Genomic DNA, 22,732 nt, shown 5'->3' on the forward strand with positions numbered 1-22,732 from the left:
ATAAATATTTGTCGCCGACTTTTACATATTTTTGTGCTATTTTTAGGTGCCTGTAGTATTGCGACCTGCATAGATCTATTGTCATTCATTCATCTAAATATATATAACTCAAAGGTGACTGACATAGTGATCTATCAACGCACAGCCCAAACCACTGGACGGCTGGGGCTGAAATTTGGAATGCAGGTAGATGTTATGACGTAGGCATCCGCTAAGAAAGGATTTTGATTAATTCTACCCCCAAGGGGATAAAATAGGGGATGAAAGTTTATATGAAACTTTGTCAATTTTAAACCGATCGGGCTGAGACTTTGCATGCATAAAGCTACTATGACGTAGGCATCCCCTGAGAAAGGATTTTAGTAATTGCACCTGTAAGGGGATAAAAGACGGGATGAAAGTTTGTATGAAAGTACTTTAAAGCCGCAAAAACTATACCTAATAATAAGTTAGATTAACTAAATTTAAAACTCAAATACAGTTATAGTGTTGCCAGATTCGCTTCAACATTAACGCGGAAAAAGGTCGGCATCATGTCGAACAATTGCTCCTTCATCTTCTTTTCATTGTAGCTATAGAAAGGCACCTCACAACGTGGTTTTCAGTTTCCACAAAATATATCCATACCACCTAAGTCTTACCTTACCTTGTTCTTACCTTGTTTCGGAGTATTAAAGGATACAAAATTGATCTCTAAGATCGTTCCGCGCTTCGCACATACATACATGAGAGCTAACATAAACAAACATTGGGAATTTGCCAGAAAAAAATTCAAATGTGTCATAAAATATTTTCTTTGTAAAAAAGCTTATTATAAAATTGAAGAATTGAAGAATTTATAAATGATAATAATGTTTTTGTAGAAAATATCTAACTTAAAGTTCATAGCGCTGACAATGTTATTTAATTCAACAGAGATTAAGTGTTTCTATGTTGATTGTCGCATGCCTATTCCTTGTTGTTAATTAAATATAAGTAAATCAATATTTATTTATTTAAAAGAGCAACACACAAGTTTATTTTTTATTCTTCTTGTGATGAGTCTGCATTCCGAATAAGCGGTAGAATAAAAAAACTTGACTATTCAAAAGTGCTTATATTAAGTTTATTTGAATAAAGATTATTTCTATTTCTCTTCAAAATCTAATATTTGGGAGTAAATGCGAAAAATCTGGCAACACCGCTGTCCTGTCTTATTACACTATAAAGTGTAATGTCAACAGCCACTATTCTGTATTGGGTGCAGGAACACGCGCGTCCATAAACACCACTAACTACGTGTCTAACGCGGGAGAGTGTGAAATTATTGTTTCTATTACCAATTTGGATGGCAAAGGGCAAACTATTATACGGTAAACGCGTTCATTTAGTAGGTATCCAGTTATGATAATATTGACGTTCCAATTTTGAAATTCAAAATGGCGGATGCATTGAATCTGTACTTAAGTAAAAATTAATCTGTGCTTTTGTAAAAGAGCTGAGTTTCTTGTCAGTTCTTCTCACCTCGAAATCATTTCGAATTTACGGTAGATTTAACATATCATAAGAGTCTGTAATAGACCTACATGAATAAAGATATTTTGAATTTGATTTTTAATTAATTTGTGAACTTAAGTATTATATTTATTTATTGATTTCCCTCGTATACCTCTAACTACAACCTGGACCTCATATATCTCTTCGTTTCAAAAATTTAAAAATAATAAATTTATGTAAATAGCTAGCTCTTGCCTGCGACTTCGTCTGCGTTTCCGTCGTTTTTCGTAAAATAAGTAACCCATGACCTTCCTCGCGGTTCAGTGGTTGTGATGTGTTTCCCTAACATTTCCCTTCAGTGCTCTGCTCCTATTGATCGTAGCGTGATGAAAAGTATACTATAACCTGCCCAGGAGTATGAAGAATAATTGTACCAAGTTTCGTTAACTTGGTACAATTATTCTTCATCCTCCTGACAGACAGACAAAAATTTTACTGATTGCATTTTTGGCATCAGTATCTATCACTAATCACCCCCTGATAGTTATTTTGTAAATATATTTCATGTACAGAATTGATCTCTCTACAGATTTATTATAAGTATAGGAGATTGCTAACATAAATACAAAAAAAGTGTTTCCACGTTGTAAGTGACAGGCCGTGTTGTAATTATTTAACCGAAATTCAAATTTAGAACCAACATTGTACCAACCATAGATTATTTCAAGGATTGATTAGGGTTGCCAGGTGCCAAAAATTAATGACACGTACATACAGCCTTGCGGTCATTTTAATGATTAATGGCGGACGCCGATCCTAACGTGCATTAGAATATTTTTCTCATGATCCACACGTGTGGGGTACGTGCAGGAAATTGATTGGTTTTAAACCGAGCAATTTGGATAGAGGATCTCAATAAGGAAATATTTTGAATATGTTATCCTTAGTTTTTTTTCTTTTTTCACGGCTGGGGCATATGATTGATTTGCCAAAATCGTGCCTCTTTTATTATGGCTGGCCACTGAGTTATTTAGTTTAGGTTTACTAATGAATACTTAGTACAGATATGTAAAATTATGTTATCTGTGGTACAGACAACTGTTTTATATTTCCCATATGTAGGCACGGCTACCATAAACAACATTTATTATTTTTTTTATTAACTAGCTGTAATACATGTAATATATATATGTGTACATGTACATGTGTAGGTAGGTGTACATCTAAATATATATAACTCAAAGGTGACTGACATAGTGATCTATCAACGCACAGCCCAAACCACTGGACGGATCGGGCTGAAATTTGGCATGCAGTTAGATGTTATGACGTAGGCATCCGCTAAGAAAGGATTTTGATTAATTCTACCCCCAAGGGGATGAAATAGGGGATGAATGTTTGTATGAAACTTTGTCAATTTTAAACCGATCGGGCTGAGACTTTGCATGCATAAAGCTACTATGACGTAGTTATCCCCTAAGAAAGGATTTTGATAAATTCCAACCCTAAGGGGATAAGTTAGCGCGAGCAAAAGCTAGTGTAATATAAAACTTCCTCTTGAATCTCACCCTTTTATCGAACAGCTTACAAACTTCCTATTACGAACTTACGACGAACTTTTAAATAGTCGTGATAGACTCTAGGTCTATTTTAGAAATTAAGGTCTCTTTTTATAAATAGGTCTTTATCTATATATTATACAATTATCCTTTCAACTAATTCTCTTTAATATATAATAGGTCTTTAAAGATCCGTGTACTATACGTTATATATTAATTAAACGTAGTTTTTTAAATCAAAACATCATTCTTCATGTGTAGATGATATAACCGGAAATAGCCGTTAAAATGGTATTTAAATCAACATAAGCTTGCTATCCCCAAATAATCGTTTAGAAAATACAATAGCTCTTTTATGGGAATAGGTATAACAATTTACAATATGTTAGAATTACCATTAAATAAATTCAAAACATCTGTTAAATCATATTTACTGAGCAAAGCCTATTACTCACTAAACGATTACCTGAATGACGAGCGTGCATGGCAATAGTTGTTCATGCACTGGATTTTCTTTTAATATTAGACACCTATATAAATATACATTGTAAACAAACTGGCTTTTAAAAAAAATGTTATTCAATTGAGTTTCTTGCAAGTTCTTCTCAATTGGATCTATATACCGAACTGGACGGTAGGGAAAAACTTACAATATAAAAAATAATAAGTTCATAAGAAACATATCACATTATTAATTAAAATATTTCAAAAATATAAATCCACGGAATGTTACATGAATAATTTTTGAAGTTGAATTTGAATGACCGTCAGTTTGTTCATCCAGTTCCATAAAAAACCAAAACAATTTGTTTATCTGTGGACTTTATTACTAATATTATGTTATCTGTGGCATTACACAATTTCCCGCCATTCATCCCTTGGTCAGGCTTTCCATGCCACAAACACAATCCCTTTATGAATTAATTACTTCAAATGATTAATAACCAGTTTGCGGCAGAGTGAACCGGTTATGACGAGTTTTCTGACAGGATAAGTTATGGGCGCGGAAACTATACAGTGTCTATGGTATGTTTAGGGTCTTAACCAACCTGCCCTACATGGTCTTATACGAGGAAGAAATTGCAATTTGATGCCTTTTTTTTATAACACAGGGGACAAACGAGCATGCGTCTCACCTGATGGTAAGTGATTACCGCCGCCCATAAGCACCCGCAACACCAGGGGAATTGCAAGTACGTTGTCGACCTTTTAAAAAGGAATAAGTTCTTTAAAAAGGAATATGTCCACATAACACTGGAAACACCAGCGACCGCGTGGAGGCCTGACATGACATAGCTATTGAGGGAAACGCTCCCGGGTCGTTCATTTTCTGACTACAATCCTTACTTTCTTTCTAATATTATAAATGCGAAAGTAACTCTGTCTGCCTGTCTGTCTGTCTCGCTTTCACGCCAAAACTACTGAACCGATTTAAATAACATTTGGTATACAGATAGTCTAGACCCTGAGAAAGGACATAGGCTATTTTTGAATGCGCAGAAAGGGTTGAAAGGGGAGTTGAAACGTTCTATAGAAGTATCATCATTTTTAAAGCTAGAAGGTTGAAACTTATTTTTTAAGCTTTTGACTATCAATATGACATTCAAAGTTTGTACGACTTTTACCCTTAAGCGTAAAATAAAATAGGGGATGAAATGGAAATTCCTCATACGTCCTCTATTTCTTGCGAACGAAGTCGCGGGCACAGCTAGTTATACATACATAGCTACATTGCTAACAAAGAGATCTTCAATTCACATATTTCCCATTCCTTTTTCCCGCTATTATTGTTATTATTATATTATTATTAGTACCTATATATATATATATATATATATATAAAATATACAAATTGGAACAAAGTCAATAAAAGTCTTTGACACTACGCGAGAAAAATATCTCGAGGGTAAAATCAATCCCTTCACGCGAACAGATAAAAGCTGAATATACATAATTTCGGAGCCAGTAACAGTAAATTCCTTGTCGTGATGTACTCTCTGCGTGTGTTTCACACAAAAATAGGCACTCCCAGCACCCGTACAATCAATAAACGAGTTGTACCGCCGATGAGCGCCATCTATCGGCGGGTAGTGGTACTAATACGTACCGAACTTCGAAACGAACCATGATGTTTCCACTTTGCGGTACAGAGATGGCGCTGTGCTCTTTGAGTTTAAATATTTTTATATTGTGTAATTTAATTAGATAAATTTGTTGAGTAAAATTAAATGGCATGATTAATATTAGAATCTTTTTTTTTATATCCATTATGATATGGCAATCTTAAAAATAATATTATTATGTTATACAACATTTAACAATAATAACCAGCCATCAAAAAGTGTATGTATTTTCTCATATTTGTCTTTTAATAAAGATTATTTCTATTCTATTCTAATTCCATTGTATATAATTATAATAATAATAATAATCTCAGGACAATTCACACAGCGCCATCTAGTCCAAAATTAAGCTAGCTAAAGCTTGTGTTATGGGACATAACATAGTACTAGAACTACTAGATAACTGATACAAATACATAGATATTTTTGTTTCGTAAATACATACATAATATACATAGAAAACACCCAGACCGACAAACAATCATACTATTATATATATATAACTATAATATCGACTGCAATAATATCTATCACGAATTAACCTAGTTTAGCAATATTGATTACATAATCGTTACATTATTTCCCGCCAAAATTTATTTATTTTCTAAAGAAAACGAGAACAAAGATCTATACGTATACATCTATAATTGGGTATTTTATAAAGAACAAGAATAATAATTAGTTAATAGAATTTATTCGTGTTTCAAACATCGATGGATCACGTTCTATTAAATTAGTTGGCAACCAACGCACTGCTCGCCGGCAAATTGATTAATTGATCAAAAACTTTTATTGGTAGAGTTCAATGGAGCAGCCCATCAATTCCCTTTATTAATATTGCTTGACGTTCTAGTTATATTAGATTATCAAATATTGTATAACGAATTATATAAGCGAATATTTAGATCAGTGAGGTCACGTAATTTCTATCACAATTGTGTGGTTGGCAATATTTATGACTTGCAAATATCCATAAACATGATAATGTTTTTACCCCTTACTTAACATACCTACCATATAGTTTTATACTTTTTTTATTGTATATTCAATATTATAATTTATTATGGTCGTGATTATTTGGTCGTTAGGTCTTTTTTCATTTGTCTTATGATTCCATAATAATTTCGCGCCAATTTTTAATTTTTATTATTTTTTTTTTATTAATAAGTTTTACGGCTCTGTATACAAGTCCTTTTTAGCCCAACTTAACAAGTGCACAATAAAATACTCTGTTATAAATCTGCCAGAAAAAAGATTTAAAGTTTTACTATAAAATTAATTCGTTACGATAGTGTTGTCATTACACCTACAATGTAATTTTATCCTGTAATTATTTATATAAAAAAACATCTATTTTCATTCTTCGTCTATGCACATCAAAATATGACTATTCAAAAGTCTATATGAATTTATTTCTACATTTCTGTGTTAGTCCTTTTTAGCCCAACTTAACAAGTGCACTAATGAACATATTTTTTGTCTACTACAAAGTAATTTTATCTCCTATATTACAATTTCGCGCCATTTTTTTTGTTTTAATAGTAATATGTATGTACATTGTTTCAGGTAACATTACGAACAGCTATAAAACGCGTTTTTTAGCAACTCTTCTAAAATAATATATACTATGCTCAACAAGTAAGTACATACATATGTTTATGACTAGCCACCTTCATGCATAGGCAAATAATATCATAAGATCGTAACCATTATTAGGATATCTCTTATTAATTTTGCATCAAGCATTAATAAAATAATCTCCGAAATCTTTAGCAGATCTGCCGTCTCCATTTTTTTTAATAACACATAAAGGGTTATATTTCTTTACTTTATTTTCTTTCTTTCATATAACTTTAATGGAGTTCTGGCCGAGAAAATTAATGATAATAACCAAAACCTCGCATCCCGAGGACTTCGCTTCGCCATTACAACTCCGTCCATTACCGCGTCACTTTACCGCCCAAAACTTGTTTAATGGTTGCCGTTTTTCACCATTTCCCGCGCAATCTCGCAAAAATCGAAATGAATCGCGGCCGAGCAATGATTGAAACGTAATTATCGTTAATGCAATCGGTCGTTTAGGAAGTTATTTATATTATTTTCGGAATATTTCGTAGTAAACAGAATATAAATGAGTACTAGTTATTTTGATATTTCCTTTATTTAAAATTATCGTCAACCTGCTGTCTCCTTTTTTTTAATCATTACATAGTATAAAACAAAGTCGCTGTCGCAGTCGGTCCGTCCCTATGTATGCTTAAAAATTTAAAACTACGCAACGGATTTTGAAGCGGTTTTTTTTAATAGATAGAGTGATTCAAGAGGAAGGTTTATATGTATAATACATGTACACCCGGGCAGGGCCGGGACGAGTAGCTAGTAACACAAAAAGGATTATATTTTTTTAATAGATGTTTTATATAAATTTAATGGAGTTTTGCCTAGAAAATTAATGATAATAACATAAACCTCGAGTCACTACCGGCTAAAACTTGTTTAATGGCTACCGCTTTTCATCGTTTCCCGCGCAATCTCGCAAAAATCGAAATGAATCGCGCCAAGCAATTATTAAAACGTAATTTTGGTTAATGTAAACAGACATTTAGGAAGTTATTTATATTATTTTCGGAATATTTCGTAGTAAACGTAGGAATATAAATGCGTTGTACTTTTTCTAACTCTCTAATTAATCATATATATATACGCATGTATCCAATTTTAGTTTCGATAATCTATACATATAAATAAAATTGGAGTGTCTGTTTGTAATATTGAAATAACCGTTTTTTACTACATGCATATGAATATAAACACGGTACGCACACCAAACATTTTTAAAAATTTTTGACCAAACGTCTTTTTGTTCCGGGTCAGAGATTACCTGGAAATGGCTGGACCGATTTTGACTAGACTTTTTGGCAGGTAGCTGATGTAATAAGGAGTAACTTAGGCTACTTTTATTGTAGAAAAATAAAGTTAAATTCCACGCGGACGAAGTCGCGGGAACAGCTAGTATATATATCTAGCTATGATATAGATCGCTCTAATGATCGAAAGAACAAAAACAACGTGATTAATGAAGGCAGCTGCACGCGTAGTCTAGTGTTTATGCGACAGTCCCCGCGCCTGTTCGAACCATAACTCCAAACTCTATGGTCCATTAAACACATCAAACGCAGAACCAAGGGTGCATGATATATGCAGTCTATGGTATCTGTCACGCTCATAACTGGCTGTAAAACGCAGGGCCGGCCAGAGTTATAGCTGTAAAACGATCGCGTCTTTGCCTTTGTTTTGGTGCCTGACGAAGGTTATTTTATACTATGTTTTACGGGTCGGTATCCTTTTTAGCTCAATTTTGACAAGTTTATCATTTAGGGATATAATGTTGTCATATATATTGGCTGGATTTAACGTTTATAATTTTTTTTTAATTATGTTTTGCCTGGATACAAATTTTTTTCAATTTTGACAAGTTTATCATTTAAAGATATATAATATAACAAATATGTTGCCATATTTGTTTATTTGGATTTAATTGTTTTTTGTTTATCATCTGTTTTGTAGGTACTCAAATATATAAATATATATATTTGAGGATTCTATTTCTCAATGTACATACACTTATAAAATTACCCTCTAAGCCTAGCTAATGCTAGTCGGATAAAAAAAGTTCGCACTTCACAGAGGATAAATCAATCAGAAACAAGACGCGTGGTCCGCCCACTTAAAAAAAAAGAAGAAAATTATTTAATCTAAAACTCCGCCGTGCCAGTCACCCGGGACGTTTTATATGCCCATAAAATAGTCCATTGCGGCCATCGTTAACTAAATCGATTCATTCGCCAATCAATCGAGACAAGCGAGTCAGCGTGAACTTACAAAATGGCGGCAACAAAAAATGGATTGCGTCTCTCGTGGGGCTCGATTTGTTCTAGAAAGTGTAATGTCAACAGTTTAGGAGGGAAACCGGAGCGGTCAGATTTTGAATTAAGAACGAGCGAACTTTTTAGTTTTTATTCGCAAGTCATGGATAGGCACGGATCTTTACGATAAAAATAAGGGCCTAGTAATGAAGACAGTTTTTCTTCCCACCACAGAATATGGAGATACATCTGACAGACCACAGATAAAAACCGTAGCGGTCAGTTTTTGAATTAAGAATGAGCGAACTTTTTAATTTTTATTCGCAAGTCATGGATAGGCACGGGTCCTTTGCGATAAATGTAGGGTGTCGTCTAGTAATGAAGAAGTTTTTGTCCCCACCACCACAGATAACATAATATTACATACCTCCACAGACCACAGATAATATAATGCACGTCGTTTAAATATAATTATTTTAATGCACAAGGAAAATTCGCCTGTGACGGAAATATTTTTTAATCCATAAACTAGAAGGAACCTCTTTTATTTTTCAATTATTTTTTTTTTCTGAATAAAGCAAAGGTTCATTGCTTCATTTTATTTTGCTGTATAACGAAGCATTAGAAATGTACATATTTATTAGGAAGACGTACAGTGAGTTTGTATATTCGAGTTGGTTTCCAGTGGGTACTACACTGATCAGATTTTTTTAAATCTTTTAATATAGGAAAACATATTTATTAAGGATATAGGCTATATAACATTACCCACGGCAAACGAGCATTGATGAATTTGTCACGATGTGCTAACTGACCTGACCTCATGCTCATCTTATCATCCCCCACTGGTGCCCCAGCATAAACCGTTAGCGTAGGCGGGTGCACCATTTCATTGACATCCATTAAAAAAATGTCTCCAACCTCCAAAGTTTTTGCAGGCGAGTGCATACAATATTCATAAAAAAAATACTTGTCACACAATGTCACATTTTGTGCAGCCCCCTTAACATGTGACGTAGTACGTACCCCTTATAATAAAATAAGATAACACGTAAGATACGTAGAAAACACCCAGACCGATACAAATAATCCCACTAATGAATACAAATGTTTACACCGTGCGAGGAATCGAACCTGCGACCATCGGAAGTAAATGGTGTATACGTATTACGTATGTATACGTATGGATGCCCCCTTAATAATAATAATTTCAGGACAATTCGCATCATCAAGACCAATGTTAAGCTAGCTAAAACTTGTGTTATGGGCACTAGATAACTGATACAAATATATAGATTTTTTTATAAATACATACATATAGAAAACACCCAGACCGATACAAACAATCATACTCATGAATACAAATGCACCGTGCGAGGAATCGAACCCGCAATCATCGGAAATAAAGCTGTATGCTAAACCGCTGGTCCTTCAATATTCATCAATAAAAAAAAATACTTTTCACACAATGTTACATGTTGTGGAGCCCCCGTAACGTATACGTAGCGTATGGATGGCCCCTTAGAACGTTCTCGTCTAATTCACAATTAGTTTGATTTTAATAAAACCAATTGTCTGTTAGAGGCGCGTCTCTCGCCACTGGCGCGAGGTCATGACCTTTGTGCGGCGCGCGATCGAATGCGTCCACTGAAATGGCGGGAAAATGTTAAAAAAAAAATATAATGTATTATGAAACTCATTTTTTATTAAATTAACTAACTTTTCATATATCATATATATAAACCATCCACTTGAATCACTGTATCTATTAAAAAAAACCGCTTCAAAATCCGTTACGTAGTTTTAATGATTTAAGCATATCTACATAGGGACGGACAGACAGCGACAGCGACTTTGTTTTATACTATGTAGTGATATATGCTCTATTTCTATCATCCCATCACTTAGCATTCATTACTGTAAAAACTCTTTCAGTAAATGCTCAGGTTTTGATACTGAAAACAGTTTTTTTTTTTATTTATTTAATAAAAAGATCTACATTTATTTTTACACATTGATTCGCCAAACTGCAGAACAGTTTGTTGGCAAGATATAACTCAGTTTTCTTAATACTTACCTACCTATACATCTACATATAAAAACACGTTTTTACTGAAATATTGCATACTTTATTTTTGTTCAACAGTAAAAAGTACAATTTAGGGAAAAACGGTATAGTTGGCAACCCTAGGTTCGTCAGCGTGTTTGGCAATTAGATAACATTAAAGAATCTCATTAGAAATTCCTTTTCCTTCATCCATTGTATGCCTATTAGCTCATCCTAGTCCTATAATTTATAATAATAATAATAATAATCTCAGGACAATTCACACAGAGCCATCTAGACCTATGTTAAGCTAGCTAGAGCTTGTATTATGGGTACCAGATAACTGATACATATACATAGATATTTTGTTTTCGTAAATACATACATATTATACATAGAAAACACCTAGACCGATACAAACAATCATACTCATGAATACAAATGTTTGTGCCGTGCGAGGAATCGAACCCGCGACCATCGGTGTGCTTGACCACTAGACCACCGAGGTCGTCAAATCTCCCACGTCTTTTATTTCCCATAATAATATTAAACTTTAAAACCCATAATCACTAATTCGAGTATATTCATAATTTAACTAGTTCCTATCCGTTGTCCCATCTCGTTTCCTGTTTTTAGTGGCATAACGGGCAACACTAGCCGCTGGCCAAAGAAAAAAAAACAAAAGAAAAATGTAAGGAGTTTAAAAATCTACTAGGCTATAAGACTCGATTACAATATTATTGATATACAACTCAAAGGTGACTGACATAGTGATCTATCAACGCACAGCCCAAACCACTGGACGGATCGGGCTGAAATTCGGCATGCAGGTAGATGTTATGACGTAGGCATCCGCTAAGAAAGGATTTTGATTAATTCTACCCCCAAGGGGATAAAATAGGGGATGAAAGTTTGTATGAAACTTTGTCAATTTTAAACCGATCGGGCTGAGACTTTGCATACATAAAGCTACTATGACGTACGCATCCCCTAAGAAAGGATTTTGATAAATTCCACACCTAAAGGGATAAATTAACGCGAGCGAAGCCGCGTGCAAAAGCTAGTTATATTATAAACGCGAAAGTTTGTGAGTATTTTGGAAATGAAACTTTACAGTAAAACAAGCAACACACAAGTTTCTTGCTCATTCTTCTTGTGATGGGAATTTGCCAGAAAAATAATTCAAATGTGTCATAAAATATTTTCTTTGTAAAAAAGCTTATTATAAAATTGAAGAATTTATAAATGATAATAATGTTTTTGTAGAAAATATCTAACTTAAAATTCATAGCGCTGACAATGTTATCTGATTGAACAGAGATTAACTGCGTAGGGGTTTCTATGTTGATTGTCGCATGCCTAATCCTTGTTGTTAATTAAATATAAGTAAATCAATATTTATTTAAAAGAGCAACACACAAGTTTCTTTCTTAGTCTTCTTGTGATGAGTCTGCATTCCGAATAAGCGGTAGAATAAAAAAACTATTCAAAAGTGCTTATATTAAGTTTATTTGAATAAAGATTATTTCTATTTCTATTTCAGTAATATAGCTAGAATATCAGAATAACATGTAGGCTATAATTTATAAAGATACTAGCTGACCCTGCAAACGTTGTTTTCCTATATAGTTTAAGATCGCTGTTAAAAAATAGGGGTTGGTTATAGAAGGGTGAAAATTTAATTTTATATGTATTTTTATGCCACATTATAAAAAAAATAACGTTAATTTTTTTTAAATGTTAGAGGTAGACAACCCTTATTCCTTAGGGGTATGAAAAATAGATAGTAGCCAATTATCAGACCTACTGAATATGCATATGACATTTCATAAAAATCGGTCATTGTGATACGAGAATTTTAAACATAAGAATATCAGACCCGGCCACGAGTTGCTGTGTCTAAGGTTCTTGAATAAAACAATATTGCGACTATAAATTGAGATGTAAGCTATCCTATCTTTCAAGTTGGATCGAATTGCACACAATGTGCAAATCAAATTTGCAATCGGTTCAGTAGTTTAGGAGTCCATCGCGGACACACAACGTGACACGTAATTTTTATATATAAAGATTGTGTAAATTGGGTAAAATAATAATATAATGATAAATGTCAGGTAAGTATAATGCAGACGAAATTGCTTGGGCCATTTAGTTAGATAATAAGGTAGGTAGGGACAAAGGTAATAAGTACCATGATATCACCCACATTTCAGGCTAAAGGCCTCTTCTAAATTATTTTATAACAAAAAGAGGAGTGTATAAAATTAAATATAAAGTAATAATTAATAATATTATTTAATAAAAATAGATTAATAAGTTATAAAGTTGTATAATAATTTATAGTTAATCGTTACACATAAATACATTTGTAATAGTCGATATTTATTAAAAAAAATAAGGGTGCACAAAAACGTAGATAGAGAATAATTCGTAACGCATACTTTTTCTCTATCTACGGCAAAGGATTTTCGTGCGAAACCACCGATGAGAAAATGGCGGCGTCCTAATGTGAAGATGCAGCGATGGCGCGCGCACGCGCGTTACGTCGCTCGATAAATGCACCCTTAGGCTGTAAATTGTTACGTTTCAAACTATTACATTATTATATTAAAATTATTAGTACACTTTTTACACTTTTAGTTTCAATAATGAGTAGGTAGTAACACACACACTAGCACTAGTTAGATGGGGCCCGTCGACCGCTCCCAAGCTGGACCTGTAAAAAATACACTATAAACCAGGTATGGTCTTGATGACTGCTACTTCTGGAGCTGGTAATCCGTGTTCCATAGGTGTGACGTAGTGACGACGCCTCCACCAAGTTGTCCGGGCGCAGCAGTAGACTGATACAATACTGCTGTGACAGGACAATATGGTGGGAGCGCGAGGCGGCGGCGGCGGGAGCCCGAGAGCGTGTGAAGGGCGCGAGTCCCGGCACCGCGCCCCGCCCTCGCGCATGCGCCGACACCGCCCGCCCTCACACGCCCTCAATGAACAGCCCCCAATCAACTATCGATTTTCAACAACAAAAAAAATTAATTCACTATCTTCTGTGCATCTTAACGTCACTTTTACTCTCTACTGATGCAATGACTCGTAGAATATTTTGTTAATACAAAATTCAGTTTTGCTCTATGAATGAAATAAAAATCTATATCCTTACTAAATATTCCTTATATATATAAAACTAAAGAGTACTTCAACCTACGTATGCTTTATAGTTACACGCAAGTTTCTTGCTCAGTCTTCTCGTGATGAGTCATAACTTAAAGTTGAAATGGATATTTAAGGGTATGCAAAGTACTTTAACGTATGAAGGAAGAAAATTAACTATTAACTATATATATCTTTATATAATATAAAATGAAGTTAGTTCTTTGCCTGTTCGCTTAGATCAAACAACGCAACAGATTTTAATAATAATAATAGATAATGATACAATAGGACTGTTATATATGTTATAGTATACAAGGGGTGTGTGTAATTCAAAGATTTTTAACGCATCCTGCGATAAAGTAATAATAATAATAATATAAAATATTACTGTTATTTTGTATGATATGTGCTAGGGGTGTGTGTAACAGGGGTTGTTTGCGATAAAGAATAAAATTAAACATAATAAGTATAAGCACTTTGGAACAGTCATATTCTTTTGATTCTACCACTCATTTAGAACGCAAACTCATCAGAAGAAGAGACACTTGTGGGTATGGGACTATCAGCATAAAAACACTATATTATTGTGCAAACAGATAATATTGTCAGTGTTATGAATTTAAATCTGCTCTTAGATCTTAGCTTTTGTTTATATTACGATATTTAGCGGTTTAGCACACCGGTTTACTTCCGATAGTCGCGGGTTCGATTCCTCGCACGGTCCAACTATTTGTATTCATGTATGATTGTTTGTATCGGTGTGTTTTCTATTTGTATTACGTATGTATTTGCAAAAAAACTATAAGTATTTATATTAATTATCTAGTGTGTTATACAAGCTATAACTTAGCTTTTGACGAGATGTTGTGTGACTTGTCCAGGGCTTTTTATTTACATAAATCATTTGTTACCCCACTGGCATTAAGGGTAAATGACAATATCCCTTAAAGGGATTACGCGTCCATTGTAATACATTAATATGAACATACGCCCCCTACTGCTGTCACCACCTAACGAATGGTACTAAAACTCACCTATAACCCTTGATTGTAACTGTGTATCCCCTCCGATCGATCCCCCGTCTAATTCAAACGGTGATCGAATTTACGATGGCCTGAGCCGAGGTTTGAACCCGAGCGGTGCTCTTAGACTAAAGTCTTATCCGTCAAGCGGGAGTTGGCCTTTAGCCGCTCCATAAGTCCTTCCGCGGATTTTGAGTGCTATCTGCACTCTTCCCGTGTCCGATAAAGCTTTAAATGCCAGCTGCGGTAACAGCGTTAGAGCAGTCCGAAAAAACTGTAATGACAATATCTAAATGAAGTAATATTTTTAAGCCAAAATATGTTTGAAATCAAACTACCAAAGTGTAATCAGAATCAAAATATTAAATATTCAGTTGTTTAAATAAATAAATAAGTTGTAGTAACAACATTTGGAAACGTATTTTAATATTAAAAAATGCTGGAATCAACCAACGATGTTTTCAATTGCAAAAATGCAGATTGTCCAGAGTCCAGAGCCATCAAAGGGAAAGTAGGACATGGTATGAATGGAGCATTTTTATGTACAGGCAAAGATAAATTGCGCTTGCCCTGATTTATAGTTGGAGAGTTTTATAAAAGAAATGTATTTATGACGTACATCCATCATAAGTTTAAGAAGATTATGTAAGCAAACAGTATGATAATTCGTTTAATTTCTACGTAAATCCCGGCTCACGGGGATTGGCTCAGGTGTTTTGGTTTCTGTAATTTGCAATTCGTAAGTCTTGGAACTTAATTTAATTAAACGTTGTAGCACAGATAATATAATATTACAGTTGTAGTAATCGTGACTTATAATGATTATTACATTTAATTAAAATAAGAAATGATAGCTTGCATCTTCAGCACACGTAATAGTGGTGGCCCAATGGTCAAAATTCGAAAATAATAAAAAATATCTTTAATAAACACGTGTATACATGGTAGTACGTGTAATTTTTTTTATACTGATTTAATGTATTTTCAACACAAGATTAAAAAAAGATTAGTATTCTGCACTCCTCTATATAAACGAAATGTGTGCAAAATGTGCAACGGACGTGCAATTTTCGTAAAAAGGTATACAAAGTTTTTGCTACATATATTAATATATAGATACTTTTTATAAGACTCAAAATAAATTTATAGTCAAGTATGTTGCACGTATTGGTCGGTACAGTTATCACCAGGTGGCCTATCAGCTGTTCGCCTGTCCAATAAAAAGCTTTATCGAGTAATCAGCAACAGTTTTACAATACATACTACATTATATCAACAAACTAGCTTTACAAAAACACATTCACTTGGTTTTCTAGTCAGTTTAAAATTGAGAAAATTTTATCTAAAAAATATTAAAACAAAATAACTTAACCTACGTGGTCTGGTTTGGTCATTTACGCAAGTCGAAATTAGTTCAGCAATATTTAGTCGAATTTTCAGTTTAAATTACTAAACTGTTCATTTACTTAAGTTAACTTTGCTATTTGGCAGTTTGTTCGCGCAAAAAAAAAGCTTACTATAAAATTCTTCTTTGAAGAATTTGTTAACGATTAATAATGTTTTTATAGCACTAAAAAACTTTTAACAAACTGAATCGTTTTATAGCACTGTTATAAATCTGCAGAAAAAAGATATTATCTTTGATTACATTAATAACATTAATAATGAGTGCGTAGCGACTTCTATGTTGATTATCGCATGCCTCTTACTTGTTATACTGTAATTATGTATATAAAAAAAAACATCTATTAAAAAAAGCAACACACAAGTTTCTTGCTCATTCTTCTTGTGATGAATCTGCATTCCGAATGAGTGGTAGAATTTTGATTCTCATATGACTATTCAAAAGTGCTTGTAATGAGTTTATTTGAATAAAGATTATTTCTATTTCTATTTCAATTTCTAATAACGGCCTCGATACTCTAGCGGTTTAGCACACCGCTTTACTTCCGTTAGTTGGGGATTCGATTCCTCGTATGGCGCAAACATTTGTATTTGTATGAGTATGATTGTTTGTATCGGTCTGGGTGTTTTCTATGTAGATTATGTATGTATTTATAAACAAATAAAGTATTTATATCAGTTGTCTTGTACATAACACAAGCTCCAGTTACTTATTTAAATCCAGAGTTACTTATTTAAGTTTACTTGAATAAATATTATTTCTATGTCTATTTCTGACGAGATTTCGCAGAGCAAACAAATCCAACATGACAATGGCTTCATCTACGGCTGTCTCACAGATTAATTAGATTTATTATAATATTGTTTACCGGCCCTGGAAACTTGTTCGAAATATTTCAATTGACACTCGAAGTTTTCATTTATTTCAGAACTCTAAGTGATAAGTTTACAAGATAATTAGGATCCGGATATTAAACGAGTTCGAATTTTAACACAAATAATTGTGTGGTAAATAAAGGTTTTACCTCCCTCAACGTTACTACAACCAACTTGTTACCACGGCTAATGCAACCTACTCGCAACCAGTTTAACTAAATTAGTAATGTGATTTAGAAGTTTAATAATTCCTTTAGTAAGTACACTATTGGTTAAATCATATTTTTATCGCTCTCCCTACAGTTCAGTTCGGCTGGTTGAGTTTTTTCTCGACTGAAGTAGAAGAATTGGCAATAAACTCAATTTGCAGACACATTTTATGTTATAGAATAGAATAGAAAATCATTTATTCAAATAAACTTAATTTAAGCACTTTTGAATAGTCATAACAATTTGTTATTTATCTACCACTCGTTCGGAAAGCTGTCTCATCACAAGAAGAAAGAGCAAGAAACTTGTGTGTTGCTCTTTTAAATAATCCTTGTAAGTTTACATTTACAAGTCGAAACGTGTGAATACAAACTACCAACAAGCACTAATTTTTGGGTCAAATATAAATATGCAATAATATTAAATCAGTCATTAATCAAATAAATGTTATTCTTTTAATCAGTATAATGTAATAAACATGTAAAATTCAAATTATTTTCTTTATTAATACGAATGTTTGTGAGAATGGATGGATAGATGGATGTTTGTTACTGTTTTATGCAAAAACTACTGAACGGATTTTGATGAATCTATACAGTAATAGCTTATATTTCAGAATTACATATTCTATAAATTTCACCTGAGTAAAACTGCGGGTATAGCTAGTAAAAGTATATATTATTCAATTGTTCTACAAAAGTTGCCTACATAAATAACCTCTTTACGCAAAATTCTATCCGAAGAAATATTGAATAGAATGACAAACGAAGTCAAATATTTGAAGGTTGAAACCGCGCCTGAATACCAGGAGCCCATAACGCGGCGAGAGGTTTGCACTCTCACCCTGCTGTGCCCTCCCTAACAGAAAAGGACAACTGCCGGAAATCAACTGCGTTAGAAAAGGACAGCAGACATTGGAACGGGATAGAGACATTCAATTGAAAATTGAAATGCGCAACTCGGGATCTGTTTCAATCAGCTGGCAGCTGAACGGTACGAGACAAAAATGAGTTCTGTTTCAGGAGAATTATATGTGTAAATCCATAGAGAACGGTTTGTTCGCTTCTTTAAATGAAGATTGGATGTTGTTTTATTTGATATATAACTACCTGGCTTTTCTCTATTATTAAAAAATTTATTCAAACAAGACAATATATATATTCGATGTAGACGAATAGTTATGTTTCTATTTAATTAAAGAGTTTATAGAAAATTTAAACCAGAAATTACAATACCATCCTGATAAATGAAATTACCGTAATTTCATTTATTTTTTGCCACATACATCCACATTGTGGTTACACCTTAGAGCAATGGTATTTTCGAACCGCTACGATATTGAAAGCTTCATGGTAAAAGCTTATTCCTCTTTAAAACGCCTACGACGTATTTACATTTTTGCCCTGGCGTACCGTGCTTATGGCAGGCGGTATCACTTACTAACAGGTGAACCACAAGGTCATTTATCCCTATGCAAAAAGAATAGATGGCGCCGTATCGAAAGTAGACGGCACTATTGTTTCATTTTGTTAATCTCCATGAAATTATTAATTATAATTAAATTATATATTTTTTTAATATTTACTTTATATAAAATATTCTTTCATATTCATATTTTCATACAAATACAACATCACTGGTTATGTTATTTATTTAATATCAGAGGGCTCTGTGGTAGTCCAGAGTTTAATGTCGTTACACAACCCTTTATTAACTATACGTTGACCCTAATGCAACAACACGTTCTTGTGGGGTCAAGTGAAATACAAAATTCATCGGGGTGCATACATATAATTTATAATTTGAGCTTGTGTTGTATAATATTTACTTATATTATTATAATTAATATTGTATACTAGCTGCACCGATATTGTCCTGTCTTACTTAAAAAAATCCGCGGTACTTTCTTAATTTTTTATTTTTGTCATTATAACTTTATGACGATAACAAACACAACAAAAAAAGAATTTGCGAAATCAGTCCAGCCGTTCATGCGTGACGCCGTGACAAAGGGAAATAGGGATTTATTTTTATGTATATAGATAATTAATAAAAAAATATACGCTTATTTTAATATTAGACTTTGAACTATTAACGCACAAAATATGAAAACAATTGTATAAAGACTAAAAATTCTAACTATATCTTTATTAGGTATGTGAATGTTCAGTGATTGAGTTCATTCAACAAAAACAATAACCCTGATCGTCAATTACTTGCGTTTATATGAAGATACTGTGAGAATAGTTTGCCGAGATGAGTATCGAGCTACTTTAAATATTATCAACGAACTAAAACATGTGAAGTAAGACAAATATGTCTGCCCATAATTTTATTTCTTTTCCATGTACCCGTGATCATGGTGGTAATAAAGGGAATTATAAGTAACAGGCTAAATATATAGATATACTCGATAATAATAATTCAGAAATTTTTCTTAATTTTCATAAAAAAATGACCGCGTCAAATTAAATTTAAAAAAAATTTGACGCCAACATGATTACGTTCTATAGTTTTTTTTTTTTGTTTTTGTTTATCCTTTAAAGGAAAGGCAAAATGAACTGCGCCCATACAGCCATGTCTGGATGTTTTTTAATGTTCTTTATCTATCGTAATTAAAAACAAGTGACATGGTAATTGACAAGTGACATTTGATTGACAGGTGTCTCTTGATTGCTGAAATTAATTTGTATGACTGACCTAACTTAATTGTATATTGACCAATTAGAATTAAATATTTAAATTTTGATTCAAATTCAATACATTCATATTGCAAGTCTTGTAATGAATCGTTATTTATACCACAAAATGATCGCTATATTCGAAATGTAATTAATAAATGTTGTTTCCTAATTTAAAAACCATAAAACATCATAAAATTTTCGTTCATTTATGCAACTGGCTATTGCGGTTGCAGAAACAGAAAAAGAAAAAAGCCGTGTTTTGTTTTCATTGATTCCCGCTCAAGCGTCACGGATTCGGTGAAAGCGTTAACTTGAAATCGCGTTGCGTCAACTAAATTTAAGTTATTCCGATCAGTTGACGATTGATTGTGACAATGATGGGATTGTATTCCAGTGGAGCCCTGGGCGGAGTGGAAGTGCTGGACGGAGGGCTGGTCGGCGGCGAGCTGACGGCGCACGTGTTGAGCGCGCAGGCGGCAGCCGCTCATGCAGCCGCCGCCGCCCACCAGCAGCAACAGATGGCTGTACAACAGATTAGTAAGTCTCTACTTTTTTTTTATTTATTGGAGGGAAAATGTTAAAATATAATTAATTTTGTTATTGTAAAACATGAAATTATAAAGTTTTTAAACTTTGTTCAGTTAACAATATACTGTGGATATAATTTAAAAGTTAACAACAATCAATGGACAACTACAGTGATACCTATAAAATTTAATCTCCATTTTGTATTTAATATCTTGATGTTTAGTTGTAAATTTAATGTGAGTCTTATTCACATTAAATTTTATTAATTAATATTGAGTACAGACTCACATTAAATTTTATTAATAAATATAATTGCTCAATAGAAAAAGAGCAAAGTTTCTTGTCCTTTATGCCTGAATATATATGAGTGGTAGGCTAAACAAAATGGCTACACAAGTTTAAAAAATAAATTTATTGGAATAAAAATTTTCTAATCTATTGTTTAACTTTTTCATTTTATTGAAATATTTTATATGATAGCCTTTCTTGATTGATAAATAAGCAAAAGTTTGAATTTTTTTTCCTAACTTTGTGTGTTGGAAAGATGGAATTCTCAGCTTTTTTATATCAACAATATCTGCATAGTTTGGAAGCAAATGGTGATAGGATTCTAGGTTTGATAAAATGAAATTTTATTACATAAATTGTGGTTAATAAATTGCTTGTGATTTTTTTAAAAACTATTATTTGTTTTTCATATATTTAGTAGTTTTTGTAAAAGAAAACATTGCTTTGAGTATGTAATATTATCTGTGCTTTGACTCATTCTTATTAATTCACACAGTGCCATCTAGACCCAAGTTAAGCTAGCTAAAGCTTGTATTATGTGTATTAGACAACTGATACAAATACATATATTTTTTGTAAGTACATATTGTACATAGAAAACACCCAGACTGACAAACAATCATACTCATGAATGCAAATTTAAAATATTAAGTCATTTATGGGAATAAACACAATAGATCTATACAGGTCAGAGTGTTACAGGTCACATAGCACTGGATAGCCAAAACTCCAAAAATAAATTAAACAAAAATGGGAATTAATATTGTCCTATCTCTCTATAAGTAACTATACTAACTGTAATAATAAAGATAAAGAAGCCTTTATTTCTGTACATACATTTTTTTTTTTTACATGCCTGTTCATTCATATTACTATATTATACTATAAATTTATTATTATTATATCTATTTTTTACTATTATTGTTTGTTAAGTAGTTTAATTTTTTTTTTTCTAATGTTTAATTATTAATTCCATTTTCTATATTATATCCCGCAGTAACTGTAATAATAATAATAGTAAAAGCCTTAATTTACTGTTAACATTACAAATTTACAGCAGTAACTGTGGTCCTGTTAATCTACAATTTTTTTTTATACTAACTGTACTATACATCAAATGATTTAAGAATCTAACTGTGAGATCAATATCAGGGAAATCTATTAAGTAGTGTTTATTCTAAACATTTCGACTTGTAAATGTAAACTTACAAGGATTATTTAAAAGAGCAACACACAAGTTTCTTGCTCTTTCTTCTTGTGATGAGACAGCTTTCTGAACGAGTGGTAGATTAAAAAACAAATTGTTATGACTATTCAAAAGTGCTTAAATTAAGTTTATTTGAATAAATGATTTTCTATTCTATTCTATTCTAAACAAATGTGGGGGAATATGTGAGAAAATTATTCATACAATAATCTATACTCTATACATATAAATAAAATTGTAGTGTCTGTTAGTAATATTGAAATAAACATTTTTTACTACATGCATA

General features: G+C 32.7%; 1 protein-coding gene across 2 annotated transcripts in view; it reads left to right on the forward strand.

The window, feature by feature from the left end:
- The window catches only part of LOC131849068 (RNA-binding protein Musashi homolog 2-like), a 144,440-nt gene that overhangs the window by 115,269 nt on the left and 6,439 nt on the right, over nucleotides 1–22,732 (forward strand). For both annotated transcript variants that reach the window (XM_059199053.1, XM_059199054.1), the window contains exon 2: nucleotides 20,818–20,960. In XM_059199053.1, coding sequence (XP_059055036.1) covers nucleotides 20,818–20,960 — 143 coding nt within the window. The remainder of the gene's footprint in view (nucleotides 1–20,817; nucleotides 20,961–22,732) is intronic.

This window comes from Achroia grisella, unplaced genomic scaffold (assembly GCF_030625045.1).
Source record: "Achroia grisella isolate CSIRO2021 unplaced genomic scaffold, CSIRO_AGI_Agris_v1 utg633, whole genome shotgun sequence".
NCBI lineage: Eukaryota > Metazoa > Arthropoda > Insecta > Lepidoptera > Pyralidae > Achroia > Achroia grisella.